General features: G+C 53.7%; 1 protein-coding gene across 2 annotated transcripts; it reads right to left on the reverse strand.

Moving 5' to 3' along the window:
- Positions 1 to 710: 710 nt before the first annotated feature.
- RBPMS2 (RNA binding protein, mRNA processing factor 2) lies at positions 711 to 27,789 on the reverse strand. 2 transcript variants are annotated; one of them, XM_058541824.1, is made up of 9 exons: positions 27,409 to 27,789; positions 11,449 to 11,526; positions 11,139 to 11,156; positions 10,807 to 10,845; positions 10,075 to 10,137; positions 9,590 to 9,740; positions 8,927 to 9,078; positions 2,107 to 2,176; positions 711 to 1,839 (listed from the first exon to the last, which is right to left on the reverse strand). In XM_058541824.1, exons 1-8 carry the CDS (start codon positions 27,505 to 27,507, stop codon positions 2,114 to 2,116), a joined length of 663 nt encoding a protein of 220 aa, XP_058397807.1. In that variant the 5' UTR covers positions 27,508 to 27,789; the 3' UTR covers positions 711 to 1,839; positions 2,107 to 2,113. The 2 variants fall into 2 exon arrangements, with proteins under 2 accessions (XP_058397807.1, XP_058397808.1); XM_058541825.1 differs by lacking the exon at positions 11,139 to 11,156 and having other exon boundaries at positions 27,409 to 27,788.

The raw sequence follows: 27,789 nt of genomic DNA on the forward strand, positions 1-27,789 counted from the left end.
AAACCACCACTTCACCGACGAAGAAACTGAGGCCCGGATCATAAGAGGGAAGAACGAGGGCAGGCTGTGGCGTCTCGACTGGGTCCAGTGCAGCCCAGGGTCTTGGCCCCACACCGTTCCAACCTTCACACCCGTTTGCTCAGGCTCCCAGCAAAACCTCTCAGGAATTCTCAGGAATCAGAGCTGCTGCGGGCACCTCCAGGGTTGGAGAGCTTAACCCTTTCTGGGCCAGACTCCTGGGTCCTCACCTTCCCTCCAGCAGAGCCTCACAAGACATACACCATGGATGCCACACAGAGGAGCCCAACCTCCCACACCACAGTCCTTTGCTACTGGAGGGCCTGGAAGGCCACAGGCCACAAAGCTTAGGCCAACCACCTAACAGCACTGGAGAAAACAAAGGTCCCATTAGGGTGCTTCCTCTGGGTTCAGGGAATCTCCACCCCTATCCTCAGAACTCGGAAAATGAAGAGGTGAATGAATTATACACAAGGAGGGCTGACAGATGGGGCCTCCACTGTATGGCCCTTGGCAAGTCACTTCCCCTCCAGACTTCAGTGACACAAAAGAGGGAAGGGGGGAGAGGCTGCCTGAGCTCTAAGGCCCGGGGCCCATCTCACTTCCTTCCCTTCCTAACTCCCAACATCTGTCCTCTGGTCGTGCCCTCCCAACGGCATCAACATCCCGTGGAAGCAGAGGTCAGAGAGCAGTGACTTTGGATGATTTTTTATTTTGCATTTCATATATTATCCAGTTTCACATTCTCACAGGATCAGCAATTACAAAAGCCACCTCGTCTCCCAAGTCTGAACACGGCAAGACAGCCGCAGCTGCGGCGGAAGGCAACGCACTGACGTGCTCATGAAACAAAAAATTGCACAATTTTTCCTTCATTTTTCTTAAACTAACGCCTGACACAAAGGCTCATTGCTGGAGAATGGAAACCCTTTTCTTCTTCATGCCTCAAACTAAACATTAAACTTATCTGACAGGGCGAACAAGGTCTCTTTAATAATTAATTGCACACACACGAAAAATCCTTTATGATGCATAAATATTTTGTTACACAGGGTACAAAAATACTTTCACTTTTTGGTTGATTTCGAAGTTTGGAAAGAATGAGGAGCAAGGCAGGGGTGGGGTGCACTGTGGAGAGGTGAGCAGAACGGCAGGGAAAGGATTTTTTTAGTTGTTGGCCCATCTGAGGAGGAGGAAGCGGAGGACCCTGATTTGAAACGAAAAAGAAAACACTATCTTGGTTGGTGGTCGTTGCTATTCAGCCTGGACACGTGTGCGGGTGGTGGGGGGCGCCGGGCGGACTGGCTGCAGGGCTCGGTCTTCACTGAAGCAGTGAGTGGAGGGGAGGGGTGTGGAGAGAGGGACCAGGAGTGATGAACCCTTAGTGGCCAGGACCTGTTGCTATGGTGACACAATGTGAGAACAAACTGTACACTCACATATACACAGTTTAAGTGTCTTAATTCATGCCAGAAAACATGCAAAATTAAATGCCTCGTCTCTCTGAGGTGGAGTTACAGAACCAAGTTTGGACTGAGGTCAGGCCTTGCTCAGTCCCAGTGAGGCCTCCGAGCCGGGTCTGGGGGTTCCAGCAAGAAGGCCCCCGAATCCTCCTGTGAGGCCTTGGAGTGGGGCTTTGGGGCAGGACAGGGATGAGGAAGAGGAGAGAAAGGAAAACAGGAAGCAGTCCACTGAGTCAGGCTTAAAATTCACAGTCTTTGGAGGGAAGCAGCCGCTCTCCACAGGCCGCCTGGGGGCAGTGGAAGCTCACGGCGGCTTCCTCCCCAGCAGGGCAGGGGCTTCAAACTGCGGTGACAAGACCTGGAGGGAGGGGAGAGAGGTGGCCATGAGCAGAGGCGTGGGACTGGAGCTGAACCCAGGCCTTCCCCTGGTGAGGAGGCTGCAGACGGATGGCAGGGGTGACAGGGTGGGAGGAGAAGAGGAGAAACAGCCAGAATGCCCCAGCGCAGAAGCTCAGGCGGAGGTCTAGCACCAGCGAGCCTTCGGACTCAGGCAGAGGAGCCAAGGCCCTGCACGAAGCCAGGGTCTAAGACACTTTTCCTCCTGGACCTCTGGGCCAGCACTTACTGAAGAACTAACAGAATTGACGATATTTCCATCCTTGCTGGGTGGTATCAGAGGAAGGGTACCAGCGCACCTGCAAGAGAAGCCAAGGTCAGGAGCAGGCTGTGCAGGCCCTTCTCTGACGGGGGAGCTGGGTAAACACGGCCTGCAGTGTCCCTGTTGGAGTCCTGGTTGTGTCACTGACTGGCGGAGGTCGGGCCAGTTACTCACCTCTAGGCATCAGTTTCTTCATCCTGAAAATGGGAGAGCACCACGTGACCCGCCTCCTCAGCAGAGTCGAGGTTCAAATGAGACAACGGTTACGAAGGTGTTTCACACTCCACTAAGCCCAATTCGAATGTGACAAGTAGTGCCAGTGGAGTCTTGGGAGCCAGGGGCGCTGGTGCCAACAATCTGCCCTTCCCCCTTTACTGGGAGAGTGCAGAATTCCTAACGTTAGGAGAAGGAACCTAATACATTTTGGTTTGGCTTCTCTGAGTCTCAGTGTCCTCACCCAGCTATGAGAGAGATGATCAAGTCACAGGTGGTCATGAGGATCAGCTAAGACAGAATGGAAAACACATTAGAACCCAAGGTGAGTGTGGTCTCCCAGGGGCAGGACTCCCAGACATGGCTTTTTCTGTCCTTGTATGATGCTCCAAGGAAGGCATGGACGAGACCCCACTGACACTTCCTCCCGTTACAACCGCTCCGTCCCTTCTTGTTCCCTCCATTACAAGCCTCCTAAGTCTAGAGATTTGTAACCACCCAGCTGAGCCCTCTGGTGGGGGCCTGGCAGCTACCTAAACTCTGGCATTTGCCAGAAGGCCCCACAGAGCAAGCAGTAGCCCCAAAGCAGGATTCCCAGAGACAGGTCAGGAAAACGACATGCGCCCTCTTCCACATGGGCCGGTCATCTGGAGGGAGAGCTGTGCTGGGTGCCAAGCCAAGATTGCAAGGAGGCCGCCTGGCCCAGTTATAGACAGCATGTCTGCCCCAGCCTGACCCATGGCTGCCTGGGAGGGGGAGCAGGGCATCACAAGACTCCGAGTGAGATGGGGGAAGAACACCCAGAGAGGGGAGCCCGGGGTCCCCTTAGGAAAGGAAGGGAAGGCACACGAGAGCCGATGTAGAAAATGAGGACGGTTGGGCACACAGACAACTCCCGCGAAGCTGCAGCAGTCAGACCTAGTTACCTACTTGGCTGCCTGGAATCCCTGCCTCTGTAGGCAGAAAAGGTATCAGGCAATGCCAGGCCATCTGGGGGCCGATGGAAGCTTCCTGAGAACTTGCTCCTGTGCCCCCTCCAAATTCTAGGTGCTGTTTTGTATAGTGCAGGACTCTGACCACCACATGCTCAGCAGAAGTCAGGGGCTGGTTACCCCAAGATGCCAGGACACTTGGCATATGGCAGGACCAGGTCCTAGGCCATCCAACCAATGCCAGGATCATCCCTGGGCTCCAAGGATGTGGCTGGCACTGCTGTCACCAGAACACAGCTGGCCCTGGGCTGCTGGAAACACCTTGATTATGCCCCACAGCACACAGAAAATGTCAAGAGCCTCTTTTTTTATTTTTTGTGAGGAAGAGTGGCCCTGAGCTAACGTCTGTGCCAATCTTCCTCTATTTTGTATGTGGGACACTGCCACAGCATGGCTTGATAAGCAGTGTGTAGGTCTGTGCCTGGGATCCAAACCTGCGAACCTCGGGCCACCAAAGCAGAGCACACGAACTTAACCACTATGTCACCGGGCCAGCCCCCAGGAGCTTCTTTTTGCCTTGAGCTATCCAGCCTTAGAGGCTGCTGTATCTTCCCTCCAGCCTCCTAAACATCTGGAAGCAGTTCCTTCCTTTCCTGGCTGACAGCTGAGTGGGAGGAAGCCTCTCCTCCCCTTTGCTGAGCTGTGGGATGCCCTCTCAGCTGGAAGCCCGGCTGGACACTAGAGCCCATTCCACAAGAGAAGGACAACAAGGAAACCAGCACCATTGCTACCAGACAAGCCTGTGGCCCATCCAGCTCAGGGAATCCCCAGTGGGCCGTGACCACTGCCCTCCACCCAGCTTCCAGCTGGAGCAGCCCTGTAACAGGAAGCGTGTTGGGGGGGGCCTGGGTGCCCTGCAGGGCTGGACAAGGGGAGGGGAGAACATCGGACGAGAGTGGGAGGGACTCCCGAGGCGTCCAGTGGCTGCTTAAGGGCTCCCTCAGCGAGCCTGCCTCATCCGGTCCCACACTTTCCACTAGGTGCTAGGCCTTGGCCTCCAAAGCAGCAGCTTTCCCTCCAGCCTGAGACGAGCCACTGCCTCCTGGGGGAGGAAATAGAGGAAAAATCCCATTTCTGAACTCAGGATGGCCATGCCACCAAAGCAGAGAGAACGTACTCCTGTGTTTCCACTCCCTCAGATGCCTGGTACCAGCCGGCAGTCTGGGTCCTCTAAAGAAGCACGGTCCCTTCCTGCCCCAGCTCAGAACAAGAGACCCCCGGGTCCAGGGGTCAGGGCCAGCACTTCAGGGAGCGAGCAGTCGGTTCCTTCTCAGGGCCTCCAAGTGTTAACAGGGAGTTTGAGGGTCCTGAGAAGCCACTCCACAGGAACAGGCCTCTGAGCATCTAGAATGACCAGGCTCCAAAAGGGGCAGTATCAAAACAAAGAGGGGCATGAATTCAGTCCCCTCTTAGATCTTGGGACTGACTAATGGAGAAGATGTGCCAAGAAAGGGGCATAGGAATGAGTTTGCACAAGAAGAAATGTGAACAGCCAACAAACACGGGCACCTCACTCATCAGAAAGTCAATTAAGGGGCAGGTCCTGTGGCATAGCAGTGAAGTTTGGTGCGCTCCGCTTCGGTGGCCTGGGTTTGTGGGTTCAGATCCCAGGCGCCAACTTACACCACTCATCAGCCATGCTGTGGCGGCAACCCACATACAAAATAGAGGAGGACTGGCACAGATGTTAGCTCACGGCTCATCTTCCTCAAGTAAAAAAAGAGGTTTGGCAACAGATGTTACTTCAGGGCAAATCTTCCTCACCAAAAAAAAACAAAAACAAAAACCAAACAAAAATAAAGTCAATTAAAGCAATACTCGGTCTTACTTAACCCAGACTGGCAAGCCTACACTTTGACCTTGTAATAGTTCCAAGAACTTAGGATAAGGAAAACAAGCAGAACAGGTGTCCAAAGAGGTGGGAACAAGGGTGCCCACGCAGCACAGCCTGTCAGTAGCAAAAATTGTGTAAATATCCTAACTTCCCATCCACAGGGAGCTAGGCAGACTTGTTCAATAGTGGGCTAGCCAGGTACCCAGAATGCAGATCTACATTTACTGACATGGAAAAATGGCCTAATATTTAAGTTTTAAAAAGATTAACTGTGTATAATAATTTTTGTAAAAGATTCCTATCTCTGAATTTACTTATACACCCATCCCCAACTACCTATCAAGTCTGAGGACTAAAAGTAGTGATTTTCTGGGGAGCAGGATGATAAGCTAAAGGCAAAAGAGAAAAAAACCTGCCTATCTGTTTTTTCCCATAAATGCCAACCTCTAGTAACTAATGCCTATGAAGCACTTACCATGTGCCAGATGCTGTTCTAAGTAGTTTTTATGTACTCAGCTCATTTAATCCTCACAAAACCCCATGGAGGTGATGCTATTACCCTCTCCATTATACAGATAAGAAAACAGAGGGAAGGGAGTAGATGCAACTTTAAAGTCATCGGTAAGTGGCTGAGCCAGTTTAAGAGGGAAAAGAGCCACAGTGAAAGACCCCCATAGCCTCAGGTCCAAATGGAAAACGGAAGTCCAGTCTGGGGGAACCTGGGATGCAGGGGACATGGAGAACCCCTGCTACTAAACCATCTTATGTGCCAGACCTCAGTGTGCCCCTGCTGTCCACACTTCTTGCATGCCTCACCCTCTTAAAGGAGAAGACTCTATCAAGAGGATCAAAAGGTCAAGCAAGATGGCCTGGTGCCAAGACAGAGCACGACACACCATCTCCAAGCCCCTTCCTGCAGCTCTGGTCCCTGCGACCACACTTGGATGCCTCGACTCCGGCAAAGGGCGTGCAGCCGGGGTGTACAGGTTGGGGTAGAGAAAGGAAGCACTGGGTTTCATCCCCTTTCGTCCATTAGCTTCCACTTTCTCTCCAAGTCACCTCCTTCCTCCCAGGCACAGAACAACTCAGTTTCTCTGTTGGTCTTCTGGGTTCAGAATAATCCCCTTAGGAGAAACAGTGTCCACTTCCTTTACTGAGGCATTTTCAGCTTCCACCTCTGGGCCAGCGCTGTCAGGGGCCAGGGAGGGGGCTCTTGGAAGCAAAAGAGACAGTGGAAAATGCTTTCATGCCTATGACGGCATTTGGTCCTAATAGTCTCCCTGTTGAGGAGGAAGTGGCTTTCCAGAGCGCTCGAGCAGCAGGGACCAACCAGTTACTACCTGGGCCACTCTTGTCTTTAATCTGCCTCCCGAAAAATGCTATTATCCTTTGAGGTGGCCTTCATCCCCTTCCCAGGGAGGTCAGATGACAGGAATTCAGGCACAATGAGGTCTCCAGCCTCAGAGAGGATGGGGGTGGGTGGGGTGGGGAAACGACACAACTAGACAATAATGACATTAAATAATAATCATGATAATCAGCACTTCTATAGAACCCCCTTTATGCTAATATGCTAACAACAACCCTATAAAGTAGGTACGATTATTACCACTCCATAAAGAAACCAAGACACAGAAAGCTTCAGTAATTTGCCCAAGGTCACACAGGTGTTGAGAGACAGCGCCAGGATTTGGATCCAGGCAGCTGGACTGGAGCTGGACAGCCACAGGTGGTGGGTAGGGTGGAAGGAAGCTGGAAAAGAAGACCACAGGAGGGCACCAGCCCTGTGCTATGGAGCTCAGGGGCGGGTAGCTATGCACAACTCCCAGCCAGCTGGGGAGGCTGCCCTGAAAAGGGCAGAGACACCTCTCCTTGTTAATTTGACATACTAACTGTCCCTGCCTCCCAACCTCTGCCTTACTATTGTCACAGCCTAGCGTCTCAGAGCAGGTGGGGTAGAACCTCCCCACCCGACCTGGTCTAAACTTTCATTTTACAGACGAGGACATGGAGGACCCCAGGTGAAATCACTTGCGAAAGATCAGGCAGCTAATTGGCGGCAAAGATGGGATCCGAGGCGAGGAAACCAGCACCAGCAAGGCCCCTGCAGTTAAACCGTCCGCTTGGCTGGGGGCGCTGACTAACTGCCCGCCTTCCATACTCAGCCAGGACAGAGGATGGGGATTGTCTTCCCTGCTGACAACTCTGTATCCATCACAGAACCTGGTTTGCGGTAAATAGCCAAACATTTTCCTCCAGGGGAAGCTCTTTACCACCTTCCTGCCCCTGATCCATTTCCCAGCTGTCTGCAGTGCGCAGCTGGGGAACAGTGCCAAGTCTAACCACGCTCTGCCTTCTGTGCAGGGTGCCGTGGCCCGGGAGCGTTTTCTGAGGGGGGAACAGTTTCCAGGGTAGGAGCCTGGGAATCTGAACTTTCCACCTTGGAACTGGATGAACCCAGATGTCACTAAGCCCTTCAGAAGACCTGAGATGGACATGCACTGGACCCTTGGGCGGAGCACCCAACTCCTCCCACCTCAGCTTCTAGTTCCTGTGAACTCTCCCTTCCTGGCTGCTCATATCCTTTTCCTCCTCAGCCCCTTCCATCACCCCAGCCAGGCAACTTCTGTTCTCTCCCTCTCGACAGCACAGAACGCCCTGGCCTGGCTGCTCTTCCCGAGGCTCAGCTCTTGGTCACTTCGCTGATCAGAGGCCGAGGTGGGCTCGCCACTGCTCCTCGGCCCCGCTGTGGTTGCCTGGCGGCGCCCTGTCCAGACACCTGGCAGGGTCCTGTCATTGCCCTTCAGTGGCGTGGGCCGGTATCTGACCACCTGCCTCTCGGGCACCTGGCATGGCACCCGGTGAGCACAGAGCCCTGTGGTGCCCAGAGCCCTCCTGGCCCAGCTCTACCCTCCTCAACTCTCCCCCAGAAGTGCTCGTTCCCTCTTTCCCACCCCAGCACAGGCTCACAATGGAGAGTGTCCAGGCTTCATGAAAACAAGAACAGACACTCTCTGAGCACTCAGGACGTTCCAGGTACAGTTCTAATACTTCATGTGTCTTCACATTTAATTCTCACAACAACCCGGAGGCAGGTAATAATATTCTCATTTTCTCGATGAGTAAAAAAAATCGAGGCACAGAAATCTTTAAGAGGTTTCTGAAGTTCAGAAAGGCAGGAGGAGGCAGAGGCAGGTGGCCTGGCTCCGGAGACCACACTCAGGTGGGGATTCAAATTATGGCTCCAGGGCCGGCCCCGTGGCTTAGCGGTTAAGCGCGCGCGCTCCATTGCTGGCGGCCCGGGTTCGGATCCCGGGCGCGCACTGACGCGCCGCTTCTACGGCCATGCTGAGGCCGCATCCCACGTACAGCGACTGGAAGGATGTGCAGCTATGGCATACAACTATCTACTGGGGCTTTGGGGGAAAAAATAAATAAATAAAATTACAAATTATGGTTCTGTTGCCAGAAGCAGAAAGCAGCACGGTGCCTGCCAGCAGGTGTTCAGGGGTAGTGGAACCACGGCTGGGTCTCTCTCAGCATTCTGTTCGTATCCTCAGTGTGGCCTCATGGCTTGTTCTCTCCCTCCCCTCTGTCAAATCCCAAACCCTAAGGGTACTGATGTGGAAGCCAGCAGCTCTGTTGCAGCTCTGGGGACATGAGTGGCCCGGTGGCCAGAGAGGTAGTCTGGCCAGCTTAGAGCCTTCATTCTTCCCCTTCCTGCTTCTCCCCTAGAGGGGAAACTTACCTGAGCATGGAGGGCAGCGGCGGCAGCAGCAGTGGCAGCTGGGTAGGTGAATGCAGCATGTGAGATGGCTGGGGTCAGCTCTGTGGTGTACAGAGGGTACGGGGCCCAGGCCTCTGGGGATGCAGGGATCAGAGCAGCCCCCATCAGGTCATCTACGAAAGGAGACAACAGTCCCCATCATTAGAACACTGGTCTCCCCTTCTGCCACCCTATTCCAGACAAAGAAGGGGACCCAGCACTATGGTTGAAGCATAAGTTCCCCACTCAGGCCAGACTCCCCTCAAGGACCCCAAGACACGGAAAGGAGTCATGTTAACTTGGCCTGGCATGGTGAGCATCCTGTCTGCTTTGAGAAAGTCTCAGATGGGCCTCTGCCCACCTCAACCAAAAGAAATCAGAGAAGGCTTCAGGGAAGTTGGGCAATGCAACAGCTCAGGAGCTCAATGTGTCTGAGATCCAGCAAAGCCTGCAGGGGAGGAAGGAAGCGTGCAACCTGCAGAGATAAATGGCTGTGGATACAAGAAGCCTCCTGGAAGAGGGGACAGGCAGGACTGATGCCCTCACTGAGAATCTTAATGTCTGCCCTCCGCATGCAATGCCACTGGGGGCCCCCAGCTTGGGCCAAGTACAGGGCAGCAGACGGCAGCTATGAGTGCCACTCACAGGGGTCCCGTGCGATGAAGTGTGCTCCTAGGGCGGGGTGAGCGTTGGTGGGATTTGGTGTAGCCATTAGCTTGTTCTTGGCCATCTTGGTGTTGGCTTTGGCAAATTCTAGCCTCAGGGTCTGCGGGTTCTCGGGATCAAAGCGAATACCCTACACCGGAAGGAAAGGAAAGGAAAAACCTTACTCTGTAGGACCCAGACTGTCCACTGCAGTGGGTACCGAAGGGCCCCAGAAATGATCTTGCCTGAAAGACTTGCCCACATGGGGGCTAAGACAGAGGACACGCTGCTCGGGCCACGTGACTAGCGACACTTGGCAGACAGTGCAGCCAAGGACTCTGCCCCAAGACAGCTGGGAAATAAAGTACATTTGTGGGCACTTTCCTTGGGCGTGGAGCGGGGGAAGGTTTGCACAAGACGGAACAGAGATACCCACTGCCTAGAGGTCTGTGGGTCAGAGAAAGTCCTGTTCTCCATCTACTCACGTTCAAAGCATTCTTGGCCGCTTCTGCTCCTGCCCGGCTGTCAAAGATCACAAAACCAACAGGCTAGTAGGAAAGAGAGAGAACACCCTTGCATCTCTCCCAGCATTCCATCTCCCCCAACAAAAAAACAACTCTTGCCCATCATCCTCCCCATGTTCAGCTGGAACAGGAGAGGTTCTTGTACAACAAAAGTCTCTCACCCAGGTACCATATGTGGGAAATGATGCCAATACAGCTTTATCCCACTGCATTAAATACCACCCTTTCAGTAAGCCTTTTTTTTAAATGCATGCAGGTAATTACAAGGAAGTTCCAGTGTTCTCCCCAGCAAGAAATGGGACACAATGTATCAAGGGCACAGGGAGTTTCCAGGTTCAATCAAGGGGCAACAGGCTGAAAACTTCTCCAACTTCATCTTGCCGAGGTTCAGTCCCGACCCCAAAATGCCCCTGAAGGCTCTGGGCCCCAGTGTCCCGGCATCAGGAGCCAGAGCACAGCCACCACCTCTACGGTCCTCAGCCTCAGAGCCAGGCTAGACGGAGGACCAGGAGCTGACGGGTAAGGAGAGAGGACCTATGGAGGCTGCTCCTTCATCAGCCCAGGACAGAAACGGATACAGGGAGCAGGTCTTAGCTGCCAAATGCCTCAAGATTGAGGAGAAAGCAACAGGCTCAGTTCCAAGCTCAACAGCTGGTCTGGGCTGGAGGAAGAAGCACCTTGGAGAGAAATTACCTGTCTGGATGTGAGCTTGATCAGAGACCCTTCATACCCCTGCAGAGAGAGGTGGTCATTAAAGGGAAAGGTCAGAAGCCTTTGCTGTGCTATCCCAGCCACCCCCGACAGCAGCCCCCCTTCCCCAGTGCTCGCCTGAATCATTCTCACACTCCTCTCCCCACTCCTAAGTCGACCCACTCTGACCTCCACCACCGGTGAGCGCCCTCCGCCCCTGCGTTCTGTATCACACGGTCTAGCACACGCGTGGGCATCACACGGTAACCGTCATCATTTCATGCGTAAATTCCCATTTGCTCCACTAGCTCGTAATCCTGAAGCACAGATCTTACCTTTTTAAGTTTTCTCATCTGCAAATTGAAAAGGCTACATTGAATGTTAAAGATTCCTTACTTGGGAAAGTCTACTGAGATTCTCTACTGTCTCCACTTTACAGGTGAGGAAACAGAGGCTCAGAAGGGGTAAGCAATCGACGGAAAGCAGTATGTGAATTAGCAGAACCAGGAGAGAGAGCCAGGTCTGCAATCAGTTTCTGATACACTGTCCCATGTCTTCCCACTGCCCAATCCAGGTCAGAGATTCATTCCTGATGCTTCTCCTCCATTTTAGGCTGAGCCCATGGGTGGCTGGGTCCAGACTCACCTTGAACGGCCTGAAGAGCAGGTAGAGTTCTCTGGGCTTAATGTCCACAGGGAGGCCACTGACGAATAGTGTCCTGACCTGGGGACAGAAACCACAGTGGTCAGGGCCCGGCTGACAGACAGGGATGATGGCTCTCCCTTCAGGAAGGAACTGGAATCCTTCCAGAGTTTAATGAGGAATTTAGTATTTTCTGGGCCTCCTTTGGAGGCCGAGGCACGTGATCACTCAGAGTTTCGTAGCATTTAACTTTTCAAAGCCCTTTCTGTACGCTCTCCTTTCTCTAGGTTCACCCTGCAGGGGTCACAACAAGCACCTGCTGAGCGTCTCTGTGCAGACTGTCTGCAGCCGAACAGCCGAAGAAGAGAGCCCTGTTTACAAAGTGCACAGATCAAGGACTCTTTTTCAGATCAAGGACCCCTCTGAGACCTGAAGAAAGCTATGGTGTCTTACCTCCCCAAAATGCACAAGTAAAAATGTATATTTTTTTCAGAGGATACCCATGGAACCCTGGTTGAGAAGTTCTGTACGGTCTAGGGGAGAGGCAGAGATGTAAATGGAACAGAAGTCCAATGCCACACTATGCCCTGGACCAATTTCAACAGAGGGCCCAGCACTTTCACATCCATCTCCCAGTGCTTCCTACCCTAGATGTGGGCTCTTTAATAGCAGAGAATGTGCTGTATTCATGCCTCTATGCCTGGTTCCTAGCATGGTGCTGATACTAAATGTTTACTGAATAAGGGACCTGGGTAAGGAGTCAGAGACGGAACAATTATGCTGGGTTTCAAAGAATGAGTAGGATCTTGCCAAATTCAAGTGAGCCAGATGATGCTGTAAGTTACAAGACTTGCCCTCAACATGGTTACAAGTTGGTGGTGAAGCCAGGTCTAGACACCAGGTATCCATCCTGTGACTCCAGCCATACCTGACCTCCTAAACTGCGGGTGAGGCCCACGAGAGGGTTGGCTGAAACACTTTCCTAATTCACCACTGCTGGCACCCAATGCTAAACTAGCAAGGCCAGATCAGCCAATAACTATAATGGGGGAGGGAGGATTTTCCATAGTGTAGATCCATTAAAAATACATCTTGAAACTGTGGCTTCCTGAGTAATAAAAAATCCGAATGAATTTTTATTATCCCAGCCACCCCTGACAGCAGCCTCCCTGTTTCAAGTTGCATTTCATACCACTAAACCCAAGCATAGGTCTTCTCGACTCATCACTGCCGATTTAAGAAGTTCACGTCTCAGCCCACCCCACCACGTGGCCATTCTTGAAAGTATTTAGATGCCCTAGAGTGGGCCATCTCCAGAGGCACCAAAGAACTTCCTCCATGCTCTAGTGATGACCTGCTGAACCTAGGCAACAGGCTTTTTATGGACAATGGCTTGAATCAGGAACCTGGGGCAGCCAGGCAGTTATACACAACACAGACAGACAGACACACAGACCAATGAACACACAGATCTCAACAACAGAGCCAGAAAAAGCAAAGGACACCAGCCCTGATATAGCTGCTGGTAACCAGTGTCACCACTCCCACCCACACAAGAATGACACCCAGCCCATGGCTGATAAAGACTGGGAAAGGACAAGCTTCTTCCCTCACAAGAGTTTTTGCCAAGAAGCATATCCATCAGAATCCTTTGCCATTTAGGCACATCTTCCCCCTTTGGTCATGCCTGTCCCTTGCCAGACCTGCCTCTACTCCCAGGCCTGGGGTGACAGTTCTGTGCATTTCATAGCCCTTGGCAGCTCTGTCCCTGTATACACAAGCTCTCAAGTGCTGCCCTGTTCCCAGGAGCATCTGAGGGAAACTGGACAGACAGCCCAGGCTCCAGGGTGGGCTAAACCGAGCTCCTGGACCCCAGACGACAACCATCCTCTACACCCCTCTGCCCTTTGAAGGAAGGGCCTTTAATTATGTGTAAACCCCCAAATAGAAGGGACTCGCTCAGGTCATATACCTTGTTCTTTAAAGGCAACAAACCCAGGTCTCCCAACTACTCATCCAGGCGGGCAGAGACGATATGTGCTTTCGGGTGCTAGGACTTGGGTACCAAGCCTACCCCCAGAGAATGGACTGAAAGAGTGCAAGCCGACCAGGGCCCTGCTGGATGGACCTGGATCAGTACTATTTCCTCCTCCCAGGATGCAGTTTGGGTCAAAGATGGAGAACCAGAGCCGCCCCACAGAAACCTCTGCCTCAGTTCTCCCCAGGGGCCATGCATTTCACCCGGGCTAATTTTAAATCCTTCCTCAAACGGCTCTTTTCTGGCCAGACTCCCCAGGGGCCCCCTTAAATAGCAAGTTCTCAGCACAAAGTTTCCTGCTTGGGGTGGGAGAGGGGGATGAGTATAGGGGATCTTTGCCTCATTCCCAGCTCAGATCCTTGTTTCCAGCCTTCCCTCTGGGCAGATGACCCTTTTCCTCTGGTTTCCATCTTTTAGGTTCTAAAATGTCCAGAAGGCTAAGATATAGCTCCCATCCTGTGCCTGGCCACCTCTCAGGAAACAAACTGAGGTTAAGGAAGTTATGGATTAGGTGGTGGGTCCTCGTCTGCCTGGTCAGACCCTTTGCTGGGAGGGAAGCCTGGGAGGCCAAGGCACAGGAAGCCTGACCTGAATACCCTCCTTGGTTCTGACCTGATCCTCGCCACCCCAGTAGATGATGTGCCCTCTGCCTATCCCCTTGTGCAGACTGAGAAACTGAGGCCCAGAAAGGGCTCATGCAGCTTGGTTCACTGAGGAGCAGAGCTGAGTAAGACACAGATACCCTGACCCAGCCGTCTGTGCCACCACCAATCCATCTGGCTGCAGAGACAAAAGGAGTGGCACTTGGATGGCCTTGTTGCCCCACGGGTGTTAAAGTGTTGCCACATATCCATTCAGTAGCCAGTCCCTTCCCTACATGTTTAGGATGACAGCAAAGCTGGAGGGACGGGGGTAGAACAAGAAGAAATGGGCGAACCAGAGGTGGAGGGAAGCATGAGCTTGGCAGGCTGGTCAGCTACATGTTGAGAGGACAAGAGGTTCCAGAGCCCACATACCCACCCTCCTGCTTCCAACTCCATCAGGTCCTGCCCCTGCCCCATTGTCTCCAGGTCCCCGACAAGCGCCTGCACAGCCCGTCTCAAGGCAGTGGATCATGCTGCCCCTCAGCCCGCCCCTTCCTCATTTCTTAATCGAAGGGCACTCATCCTTCAGGTCCCTCTACTTCCTCATTCCCCTTTCCTGCCTCTGAGGTCCTACAGGGCCCTTAGGACCCCCTGCCTTATATTGTTGCCACCAGTCTGAGCTCAGCCCCTCACCTGGACTTTATAAAACCCCAGAGACAGGAGCCAAGTCTCAAAACTTTCCTCTCCTCCGAGGTGCCTAGAGTCAGGCCTCAACATTTGAGCACTACCCCTCTCACCATCTCTACACACCTCAGTCCCTCCAAAGAAGCTCACAGCCAGAGAGAAATGTGGCCCAGCACGGCAGAGTGACACCATAAATGGGAAAGAGAACAGACTTTAGTTAGTTAGACTGGACTTCGCATCTCAGCTTTATGCTTGGCTTGGGGAAGCTGCTTCGTCGCTCCAAATCTCAGTTTCTTTAACTGTACCTGCAGACACCATCTACCTCCAGGATGAAGAGCTCACCTTACTCTACGCCCGGCACATAGGAGAGGCTCAACAAGATGCTCGTTCACTCAGGGCTCCTGTAATCACAGCATTTACCTGCACAGAAACCTCAGCCATCAGGTACCACGAGCCATTTACTTATAAGGTTGCCAAGTGAGGCTGGATCGGGTCCAGGTCAGACTATAGAGCTGGTAACAACACAGGTGAGACAACCTCAGGCGGTCACCGGATTCTTTAGTTTTTCTCTTCCCAGGGAGGTAATATCTGAGGTGCAAGGTACCATGGAGATCAGCTAGTTCAACACCCTCATTTTACAGATGAAGAAACGGAGGCTTAGAATAGGAAGGTGACAAAGTCAGCTGTTGGCATAGTCAGGATCCTTTAGGGACGGCAGGGACAGAGACAAGCAGCTACTTCTCTAAGGCCTGGCCAACTAGTCCTGTGTCCCAGTCCAGCATTGGAGACCATTCCTCCCAAGCCACTTGGTGGTGTCAGCCTCACAGCAATAGGGCACAACATTCAGCAAAGAGGCGGGGTCAGACAAGGATTCAGGCACCAACAGCTGGTAGATGCCAAGATGGAAAGATCAATCAAAGAACCCATGTCCTGATTATTCCACACATTTATTATAAGAATTCAACACAAAAATGTTTTCAATATGTGAAGAAAGCAAAAGAGATGGTTAACATGATCCCCAGGCTGCTAGGAGGCACCAAACTCATTTACCTGGGCCCTTCTCCTTCCATATGCTCACCCTTCCTCCAGAAGTATCCAGACCACCCAAGGGATGGTCTCCTTCCTGTTCTGAGACGTGGAAAGCAACCACAGCCCTTTAAAAATGGCCATCTTCAGGGCAAGTACAAGCAGATGGTGCTAGACCACGGCCACGTCCTTAGCAGAGGGGGAAGGTAAGTTGGGAATGGGGTGGGGGGGTACTAGGGAGAAGTGGAGAATGGATGGAGAATCCTTAGAAGTCAGTGAAAAAAGAAACATGTCAAGGAACAGCTCTTTTGGTGGAACTCGCTGGAAGCACCAAATTCAGCACGGACAAGGAACTTGGCCAGAGAGGTGTCCCCATACAGGACATCGCAGACACGACTGTGTGGCTTTCAGGACGGTCAGGAGCAGACCCGGCCTTGCTGGGGGTCTCAGGCAGCGCCACACCTGCCTAGGGAACCAACTGGCCCTTGGCAAAAACATGTTCCCATCCAGCAAGGCTCTGGGGCCTCCTGAGGCCGCTCTTCCCTTGGGCAAGGCCTGCTGCCCATCTTCCCCCGAGTTGCCGAGGCCCCCTTCTGCTAAGTCCACACCACAGGCTTCAGTGGTCGGCAAACTTCCCAGGGTTGTCTAGGTCTTTGTTGTGTGTCCTGGCCTCTTTCCCTCCAGCTAGTACAGGACCTCGAGTGCCTGGAGCTCCCAGCGACCTCTTGACTGCTCCTCACCTCCTGCATGGAGGCCCCCAAATGTCACTCCCAGTGCTAGAGTCCTAACTCAGCACGGGGGCACAGGGGAGGGATAGAGAAGGGCAGGACCCGGGAGGCACAGGAAGTAGCCCCCCTACCTCAGCCTTATTCTTGAGGCTCCTGGGGAGGGAATGCCCCCTCCCGTAAGAAAGGTTTAGAAGGAGCCTCTCGGCCACACTTTTTCTTTTTTTGTGAGGAAGATCAGCCCTGAGCTAACATCCATGCCAACCCTTCTCTTTTCTTTTTGCTGATGAAGATCAGCTCTGAGCTAACAGCTATTGCCAATCCTCCTCCTTTTTTTCCCCAAAGCCCCAGTAGATAGTTGTATGTCATAGTTGCATATCCTTCTACTTGCTGTATGTGGGACGCTGCCTCAGCATGGCCAGAGAAGCGGTGCATCGGTGCGCGCCCGGGATCCGAACCCAGGCAGCCAGCAGCGGAGCGCGCGCTCTTAACCACTAAGCCACGGGGCCAGCCCCCCACACTTTCTAATCCTAGCATGACAGAGGACCCACGCTCGCCAGGTAACCCAGCCCTTTTCTTCGGGAAAGCTGTCGACCGCAGACCAACATCCAGGCTTTCCTCCTCCGCCCAGAGGTAAGAGCTCACTTCTTAAAGAGAAAAGAAGTAGGGAGAAGGGGCTCTGACAAACTCCCTCATATCTATGTATCAGTGATGTTCTTCCCTCAGACAAACTGACATTTGTGTAAAGATCTTCACAAGAAATAAATCAAACAAAAGCCTTGAGGAACAAGGTGATGGTGACACCCAGGGCATCAAATTCAGGCTTCTGTGGAAAAGGCTTCCAGGCAGGACTCATCCTCTTTCTGTTGGCTCAGGGGGACATCTCTCTTCTCCCTGCACACTCCTCATGGGTAGACCTGCCATTCAGGTGCCCCCAAGCCAGGCCAGCTCCCCAGACAGTGGCTGCACAGAGTTCTCCCTCCACCCCAGGGCACACATAGGGCCCAGCAGGAGCTAAGGGAAGAGGGTTGTCAGGGGAGGTGGAGGGGGTTGGTGTTCTCCACAGAGGAAAGCAGCAGGGCAAAGCCTCTGTGTGGAACAGACTGGGGCAGCGGGGTCAGTGGGGGCCACGGCCATGGAGCCCTCCCTCTCCAGTGAATTAGACCCCACACTCAGGCTAGGGCCTGGCCCCTCTGCCCTCATCAGGTGTGTGCCCTCCTCTGCAAGGAGAAGGAGAGACCTGATGCCGAGGGCTCTGTAGCTCCAACTCGCCCCAACCCTTTTGACACAAAAGCCCTTCATAGTGAGCATTAAACACTCAACTTCTCAGTTAAGGGCGGCAGCAGAGTATTGTGGCTGAGAGGACAGGCTCCGTAAGTCAGCTTTTACTAGAGAAGGAAAGGGTAAACACTGCTTTCAAAAACAGTGGGATGCCCATGGATATTAAACCCTCTTGTCCTTTAACCGTGAAGGATGACCACAGCCTTCTTCAAACCCCAGTCTGGTAATCTCCAAGACAGCACCCTGGACTTCAGGGACCACCCACCTGGAGGACAGACCTTCCTCCACAAAGGATGCTGAGGCAGGAAAACATCAGTGCCACTCCCCACCTCCTCCACCCCCACAAATAAATCCCTTCGGTCCGCAAGGAACACTCTTCCCCAGAAGACAGACACCTGCCTTCTAGGCCTCACAAGGCTGGGACTTGGGGAAAGACATATTCAGGAAACTTGACTCTGCGCAAAAGAAACATCCTACCAAAGAGATAAAAATGATATTTGGAAATTGATTCTTCACAGCAATCCTTTAGCATCTCTAAGAGTTAGAATTCCAGCTGGAAAGGAAAAACTATTTCAACTGTCCACTCCACCAGAATGTTCAAGTCATGCACTTGCTTGAGTCCCCACCTACTCACTGCATAATGCGAGCTCTCCTGGTGTCATCTGAATGGGAAACATCACTTAGGGAAGGGGGTGGGGGGAGGAGGGAAATTCAAAAAGGGAAAAATAAGCCTCTCATAAGCCCCTCCCACATTCTTCTCCAGCTCCAAGCCCTGTGCAGTAACCAAAATGCAGAATATTTGAGCTGGAAGAAACCTTATTTTTAGATGAGGAAACCAAGGCCCAAGGGTCCAGTGAGCTGCTCATGGTCACCAAGCATGTCAGAAGGAGCCCCCATGTCCCCAGCTCAGGAGTCACTGCTCTTTTGCAGCCTTTGATCTCACACCACCAACCCACTCAGACCCCAGTGGGGTCAGCCTTAGGCGCCCAGAACAAGTGGCCTTCAGTTTTTGAGCTAAGAGGGCAAAAACGGCCCCTCTCTGAGTGCCGAATGGGGTTTGGGGTCCCACTGGATGATCTCATGATTAGTCCTAATCAGAGTTAGTTACAGGGAGGTCAAAGGGAAGATTGACAGACAGACTGCCAACTCCCCGCAGCTGAGTAGGAGCAGCCTTATGCCCCACTGACTTGGGGGGCTACAGCAGGGCCCCTTGCACATTTTGGACAGGACAGCTGGGCACATGAAGCCCCAAGAAGCCCTGAGTCTGAACAGAAGCTCAAGCCACCCCATCTCAGTGTCTCACTAACCCCCCCACCAGCCAGATCACAGGAGTTTATGAGCTGCAGCCTGCATTATTTAAAAACTTACAGCTTTCCTGTTATAAAGATACTGAATGTAGGGGCCAGCCCGGTGGCGCAGGCGGTTGAGTGCGCGCGCTCCGCTGCGGCGGCCTGGGGTTCGCTGGTTCGGATCCCGGGCGCGCACCGACGCACTGCTTGGCAAGCCATGCTGTGGCGGCGTCCCATATAAAGTGGAGGAAGATGGGCACAGATGTTAGCTCAGGGCCGTCTTCCTCAGCAAAAAAAGAGGAGGATTGGCGGATGTTAGCACAGGGCTGATCTCCTCACAAAAAAAAAAAAAAAAAAAAAAAAGATACTGAATGTCCTCTTTAAACTTGTACCCCAGCCATCATCACACCCAGCTCTGCTCTGGCTTCTCCAAGGGGAAGAGACCCCATTGAGAACCGAAACACCAGACTCAGGCTCAGCCTCCTGCTCAGCAAACACCAGCTGACCAGATTTGGAAATAAAAGAAATAGAGTTGCAAACCAACTGTCAGGGAGCCTGGGCTGAAGTTGCAGCCTGGCCAGCAGCCAGGCAGGTAGCATCGCGGCCTTCCTCTGCTGCCTCAGCTATCAAGAGGAGGGGTGGACTAGCCTCAGGGTCCCTCACACCCCACCTTCTAAGATACCAGGGAAGTGGGAGAAGGTGACTTGGGCACTGTCCTCCATCTGCTCAAAGCTTAAATGCTTTCCTTCTGCCCACAAGAAGGCAACGGGGCCAGCCCCGGTGGCCTAGTGGTTAAGTTCGGCACACTCCACTTCGGCGGCCCTGGTTTGTTTCCCAGGCGCGGACCTACGCCACTTGTCTCCAGCGGCCATGCTGTGGCGGTGGCTCACATACAAAAAGAGGAAGATTTGCGGCAGATGTTAGCTTAGGGTGAATCTTCCTCAGCAAAACAAAACAACCAACCAAAAAAAAAAAAAGCGGCAAAGAAAGTGGTGAAGAAGGGACAGAGAACGAGAGGGGGAGAAAGCAGGACATTAGAAGCCAGGCCCTGGGCCGAGCTAGGGCTGGGGGTTTGAGAGAGGTCTCTGCTGGGGCAGTATCAGGGTTGGCAAACAGAAACCTCAGAGCAGTCCCACGCTCCCCCTCAGAGATCTCAGTGGCCAGGGTTTTTCTTCTGTGTATGTGTGTAGGGGGTGGGGTGGGGGCTGCGTTCTGCCTGGGTCCCATGCTTAGGCTTGGCACTGGCAGGTTGCTCTTGCCCCTCCCAAGGGAAAGAAGTCACTCTGAGTGGGGCCACTTGACGAGAGGTGGATGGAATGTGGCGACAAGGCCCGCAGACCCAGGACTTATAAGGGCTGAACTAGGACACAGGGAAAAAGAGCAAGCAGATACAGCCAGACAGTGGCTGTGAACCGAGACACACACGCTCCCAGAACCCCAGTGCTTCCCATGCTTCCTCCAAGGAGCTCTGGGCTGCTCAGCTCCCGGGCCAGGACAGGGCCCAGCTTCCCTCAAGGGAGCCCCCACCTAGGACACCTCCAGCATCATCACAGACTGACCTGGTATGGAGAAGTCCCAGGCTTAGAGTCTGTTCCCCAATGTTCTGCCTGCCCCTGCTAATTCCAGCCCCAAACCACATTATCAGGGCTTGGCGCTAAGGACCCACTCTGGGCAGCACTTGGTAGTTTTCAGTTCTTCCATACCAAACATCAGCATGTGAGCCTGACAGTCCTTTGATGTAACAGGCAGAGTGGTATTGGCCCATTTTACAGATCAGGAAACCAGCTCAGGGCTTAGGTGCCTGGCCAGCCAGTGGCAGAGCTGGGAGTCAAGTCCAACTTGCCTGGAAAGTTGGGGCTCTTCCCCTATAGCCTGCAACGTGTCCTCGAGTTCCAACTGTGTGTGTGTAGGGATGGGGGGAACCAAGCTGGGGTGATAAGTTCTCTCAAAAGAGGGACAGGGCTGGGCATGGATAAAGTGTTAATTAAGAAGGCTTCAGACCTCATACTCCAAGCTACTTCTAGCCCCAGGAACAGAAGGCTAACATCTTGGGGACACACCTGGTCAAAGCCTGTTGTGAGCACTGTTCTACGCTTCATTTAGGGAACCAGACCAAAGAGCACGAACTGTGCTGTGCTGACCTGGGTGCTCCAGGCTGGCTGGAGGTGGGGGCAGGGTCTGTCTTCCATTTGGCTCCAGACAGAGCCAGGGGCCAACGCTTTCAGAGGCTTCTCAGTGGCAGGCTCACAAGGTCCCCAGCATGGAGCCTCCCTCAGCAAGGCTCCCTTCCCTTCAGTGCCATCCCCCTCCACTGTGCCTCCTAGTGCTGTGTGGTCAGCCAACGCGGATCTACTGCCTGTCCCCTGTGCCTGGCAAGGGTTGCATTGTCACCACTGCCACACACCACCCCACAGATTCAAGGTGTTGGCCTAGGGGAATCTTACACCCCTCCCCCAACTCTAAAATCAATACCTCCAACCCTTAAACCACGTGACGTCACTCCAGTGTGAACACACAACATGGCGAACACAGCGCTGAGCCCATCATGCCTGCCCACCACCTGACTGAGGCAGAAGAAGCCTGACAAGAGATGTTTCCTAACGTAATGCTCCTGTTGGGAAAGGGTCCTTGTTCAGAGATGGAAGCTGCTTCCAGGAACTACATTCTGGTTTGGAGCTCCCCTGTCACGAACACATTAGGATCCCTCCATCCAAAGCTGTGCCTGAACATGGCTACAACTACACATCAAGAACAGGGACCAGTCTGGGCAGAAGTTCTTTATAGCCTTTATAGCCCAAAGGTTCTCAGGTCATATTCCAGCAACCTCTCCTGATCCCTTCCCCAGTAAAAGCCCAAGACTCATTTGGGGAGGGGAAGGTTGGCTAAACACGAAGAGCAGCTAGGTACCCCAGACACTGATCCCATGGTCTGGGCCAGATCAGGCTCTGCTCCTTTTCCCTGGGGGTCCAAGACCCGTTCAGAACTATACAGGCAGCCTTGATGCCTTGTAACAGCCAAGAGCCTCTGCTTAGTCAGCCATAAACAACTAAAGGCCATGACAGATGGGCCTAGGCAGACCGTCCCACTACACCCAGCCCCTGCTATACTCTGGAGGCCCCCCGGCACTTATGGATCCACCAGTAGACTCCTCAGGAAGGGAGGATCCAATGATCTTGTCTAGCCTTGGCACATCTCAGAGATAATCTTACTCTTTCCGTCCGAGGATGGAATAGGGGAAGCGGCAGAATGCAAGGAGGCCGTGCTGGATGCTGGACAGGCCCTAGATGGGGTTCTGATATATGAAGCTTCACGGGTTGTCTGCAACTCTCACCTCACAGGAGCACGGCTTCTGAAGTATACACAGTGATGGGCTCTGCACTACCGCCTCACGGCTTTGCCTGGGGCATGAGGACCCCTCTGAGGCAGCCATGGTCAGGGGATGGCAGAGGAACTGACGAGGCACCAGATGTTGCTGCCGCCCAAAACCAATGGCTGAGCAGCAGCTGGGGGCCACCAGGCAGTGCCGAAACCTAGCGCTCTAGTTCAGCTCTGGGTCACCAAAGATGGGTGGCCTTGGACTAGGAGCTCAGCCCTCAGGGTAGGCGAGACGGACTCCTCTCCTCTACCTCTTGGGACTGCCTGGAGGCCCAGTGGGATAAATGGGTGGAGAGCATGAGAGCAACGCTCAGCACCCACAGTTCATGTCTTGCCTCTACTTACAGCACTCGCCAGTCCTCCTCTAGAGATGGGGATGAGAAGAAGTTAGAACATCCAAACATTGAATGAGATTTAGAAGCTGGTTCTTACCAGGGCAAATGAGCCAGGGTGCTCTGCCTGTGTGCAGGGACAGAGGAGATAAGGAGACCCAAGAGAATGGCCCCCAAAATGACAGGCAGTCACTCTACAGCAAGTACCATTTCTTTAGTTAAGATGCCCAAAGCAGCAGCGTACTGAGGGGGGCGTGAAGGCAGTCAGCCTCGTACAGTCAACAAGGCGGTACACTGTCTGTAGAGAATTGAAAAAGAACACAACTGACTTGGTCTGGTTTGTATGATCATCACGCGACGGCAATTCTAAACAATATCTGTGATGAAATGCTCCTCCTGCAGGGGCTGAGAGCTACTATCGTCCAGCCTTGGGATGCCACCAGCCCAAAAGGAACCAGCCTGGAGCCAGTCTACGTGGGACCCTGACATCACTCAAAGCTCAGGCCTCAAAAACTTTAGTTGCAGGACCTTTCTCCACCCTCCCAAGTCTCACCAAAAACCCTAATATAAAACAGAACGGCAGGGATAGTGTGTGGTTAAGAACAAACTCTGGGTTCAAATCCCAACTTACCTACTTACTGGCTACATGAAAATTATCTAACCTCTGTGTCTCAGATTCCTCATTTATAAAATGGTGATAATAATGTATGTACTTCACAGTGCCATCGTGAAAGTTAAACGAATTAAAATGGTAAAGCACTTAGAACTATGCCTGGCACAAATACTATATATGCATTTAGTATTATTAGTACAGCCTCTCTGTTAGGTTATTTTAGGAGAGGGGACATAATAACAACCCCCAGGGAGGAGGAGAGCCTGACCTACCAGAATCTGCCTGGATCCACCGGCCTGGGCCCTGTTTCCAGGTAAAAGCTCCGAAGCAAAGACGCCTCCCTTCCCTCATACCAAAAAAAGCCTGCAGACAGAGCACCAAGGCATCCCGGATTCTGTCAAATGCTTTTGATGGCACAGAAAAGGGGAGGTGCCCAAGTCACACACTGGACCCCAGAATTCCCTCACCCTCATCTAGAGTGCTAAGGCTGGCCTGTCCCTCACAGACCTCTAGAGGACATGTGATGGACCCTGGGGTACCAGGCCTGTGATGAGCTTCCTTTGCCCAGCTACACTGGATGCAAGGCTGGGGGGGGTGTGCGGCAAGACCTTCAGGTCAAGCTGTCACCCCCTTAGCTGCCTTTAATCCCTGCCTTTGTACAGCTTACCATTAGACTGGCTAAAACTTCTTTAACTTCTAGAAACTTGAAACCCCCCAACCCAAGAGTCCAAATACTACCTTCCCCTCAGGGGGGCCCCAATGAATAATTACTGTAACTTAGTATATGAATAGAATATTGAATATGAATAGAATATTAGAATATTAGAATAAATTACTGTAGCTTGTATTATGAAAGTAAAGTCTCCATTTTCAAAACAGAATATGCTTTCAAACCACACATACCCCTCCCCAGAAACACCGTAACTATCTAGCCATCCCTCAAGAATGATCGAGACAGGACATGCTTGAGTCTGGGGTTCAGCAGCAGCAGAGGCAAGCCTGCCCTGAGAGGGCTCATATGCTGTATCATCTCACCTTCTGGGGCTCCAGCACCAGCCATGACCCACCTGGGGGAGGGTACAGCCTCTAGATCTAAAGGGACACTTAGCTCCTCCCTGCTGACCCTCCCCAGAACTCCTCGCTGCCCTCCTTAGCTTTCAAAGGGTATCAAAGCTCCTAACACATCTCCCTCCAAGTAGAAGAAAAATGCCAATTTCCCCCCAAGCTTGCACCATCTCAAGCTCCTCATAATGTGGGCCCAATACTGCTGCAACATAGCAAACTCCTGGTAGTCACCCAAACAAGCCAAGTGGTTCCTTGATCCACCCCCTACTCTCATACATGCTCTTCCCTCTTCTCGGAATGCCCTTTTCACCTCCACAGGTCTAACAACCTCCTCCTTAGCCACATCTCAGGCAGGGCTGACCTCTAACTTCCCAGCAGCACCATTTTATCACACACTGATATCCCTTTCTTTTATCTACCATTGCATTTAACATACCCTCACTTCCTGGCAATTCCTTCTCACCTCCCACTCTGTGATCTTTCACCTGTATCCCTGACTCCTGGTCCAGAAAAGGAACCTAATGCTTATGATATGGGTGAAGCCCCCATGGGAAGAGTTGGCAAGCAGGGAGAGTCAAGGCTATATAAAGCAGTTTAAGACAGCCCCACTGGCACCCCCTCCTGGAACCATGAAAATACACCCCTTTCTTCAGCTACCTGACACCTTTAGGAATTGAGGTCTTATGGTAGGCAACTAAGGTCCTTGGTTTTCTAGGCTTGCTCTAGCTAATCTCCAGTAGTCAACTGGGAAGAGCCAGCCTGGGTCAGCCATAAGGGTAAACCACCACTGGTAATGCACATTCCCTGGATGGTAGCTCTTGGGGATACAGAACTGACCGCCTAGAGGGGCACCTAAGCTAAAAGGAAGGAGTCCAGTTCCAGCTCAAACCATCAATCCAATATGGAACCCCAGCAGAAGAGCTCTTGGTCCACTGTTCATGAGGGGAAGGGGCCTTGTGCTTACCTGACCAGAGCAGACGCTGAGCTCCAGGAGATCCCCAGAGCCCTTCGTTTTAGACCTCTGTTAAACGGGCGCCCAGGCCCCTCTGCCAGCACCAGTCGCACTGACTCCTTGAACCACTATGGTGCTGCAGCCCACCTCTGCTCCCAAAGAGGAATAGCAGGGGTTCCACCTCCGGAAGATTCTGCCCTATCTCTCAGAAAAGGCACTTAGAAAAAAGTGACCAATACCTCAAATGCTTTCTCAAAGACTTTAGCCTGGCCACATGGTTCACCCTCCCCACTTCAAAGGGGTGGTCTGAGGGTCAGCCCAGCCTCTTGGGCAGTGTGAAGTCAACCCTCTAGCAGAAGTGGCGTTTTGGGTCCTTGCCCAGCTTCACAGATGGCTTCCCTCCCCCAATTTTAGCCCAGGAGGCCAAGCAGAGACCCCACACACACTAGCAACCTTGTCACCCTCCCCCAACTCTCAGGGGAGATTCTGAACAACCAGGCAGGAGTCAGTCAAGGTCCCCCAAACCAAGGGTCTGTCAGCATCATGGTCCAAGGATGACAGGGCCTTCAGGAACCAAAACTACCCCACAACACTAGAGCCCACACCACACTAGTGGACAGATGTCAGGCCCTCCCTTGCCACCCTTCAGAGTAAAGTGTTGTATATTACTCCCCTCCTCCCCCGCAAAAAAGCGGGATCCAGACCTAGATTCTTAAGATGTCATGCCATTGGTGGACTGAGGCTGGCAGCACTGCCTCTGTGAGAGCTGGCAGTGTGACCCTCCCACCATCCCTCCCACAGTGCGGAGCCCAGCCCAGCAGTGGGCCATTGCCGCCATTCTGCACCAAACCTATAGCACGCCCAGCGGCACCGCCACTGGACTGGAGGGAGGTAGCAACACCAGCTCCCACCAGGGGCTCTGCGGTTTCTCCCCCAAACCAAGGGGAAAGGAGCTCAGGGTGGATAACTGGCCCTTGGTTTCCTGGGCAAGAGCATACCAGGGCGTGGCAGGAAGGGTCTTTTAGCCCTGGAGTGACACAGCAGAGGCCAGAGGCCCTTCGAGGGAGCTGCGAAGCCTGTCCCCTTTCCACACCAGTTTTTGTCTCTGTCGGCCCAGCTCCTGGTCTCCTTCGCTGATAGCCTTAAGACTTATATCCACCACCCCCCACACACTCTCTCCCCGATTTCGCCATCCCATTAACCACCCAGCTGCTGGTGATTCCATGAAGCCGCTTTATACTCCCTCCTCTTAGCACATGGCCAGTGGACAAGATAATGTCGCCCCTCCTTGCAGAATCCCACCCAGGCTAGCTTTGGAGTCCTGGCTTGGCTGCCAGGGCAAAATCGGAGGGAGGAGAACCAGGAACTGAGTGTCTTTAGGCATCTCCTTCCCAACTCTAATTCACTGCCGGCTGACCTCTTCGCCAAAGCCCAGGTTCTGGGGCTGTGAGGAAAGCCCGTCCACTCCCTATGACTACGACTCTAGGGAACCAAGGTGCGGCGCGGCCGGCCCAGGCCTCCAAGGTCACGGGGAGGGGTCAGGGTGGAAAGTGCAAGGGAGTGAGGTGCCGACCGCCCGCCGTGCTAATCCTGCTCAGTTCCTTCAGCCGAGGCGGGAGTCCCGGCCATGCGGGAGTAGCGCCTCGGAAGAGGGCAGCGAGCCGGGCCGGGAGTGGAGAACGCGGGACGCGCGGACGGCAGGCGTGGGGCGGACTCGGCGACGCTCGCCCACCGCGGGACGCACGGACGGCGGCCGGCGCGCGGCCCGCCCCGAGCCCGGGAGGGCGGGGAGACAATGCCCGCCCGGCAGGGCAGTCCAGGCCGCACGCCCCCGCCCGCTGGACACGGGCTGCTCCTCCCCGGCCGAAGGGCAGCGGCGGGAAGGCGCCGGGAGCGACTGCCAGAGCGGCCCCACGCGGCGCGGAAGGCCCCGCGCGCCCTCTCCCCCGCCCACCTCCGCGTGCACTTCACCCGACAAGTCCTGGGGCCGCAGACCCACCTCCTCCTCCAGGGTGCCGCCGGAGCCCGAGCCCGTGCCGGTGCCCATGCTGGTGCTGGTGCTGGTGCTGTGCTCGCCGTCTGGCTTCAGGTTGCTCATGGTGCGGGGGGTGGGGTGGGGGTGGCGAGGGAAAGGGAACGCGGAGGGCGAGCGCGGCGCCTGGCCCCGGCGAGGAGGTGGGAAGGGGCGCGGTGAGCGGTGCGCTCCGGGAGTGCGGGGCGGGGTGGCGGTGGGGGGCGCGCGGGGCGGTGAGAGGGGCAGCCGCCGCGTCGGGCTGGGGTCACATCAAGTTTGGCGGGTGCGGGAGGTGGGGAGGGGGTGCGCGGCGGGGGAGGCACTGGGAACCGGAGCCGAGCCGGAGCGGCCGCCGCCTCCGCCTTT

The sequence above is a fragment of the Diceros bicornis genome, chromosome 5, assembly GCF_020826845.1.
Source record: "Diceros bicornis minor isolate mBicDic1 chromosome 5, mDicBic1.mat.cur, whole genome shotgun sequence".
Taxonomy (NCBI): Eukaryota; Metazoa; Chordata; class Mammalia; order Perissodactyla; family Rhinocerotidae; genus Diceros; species Diceros bicornis.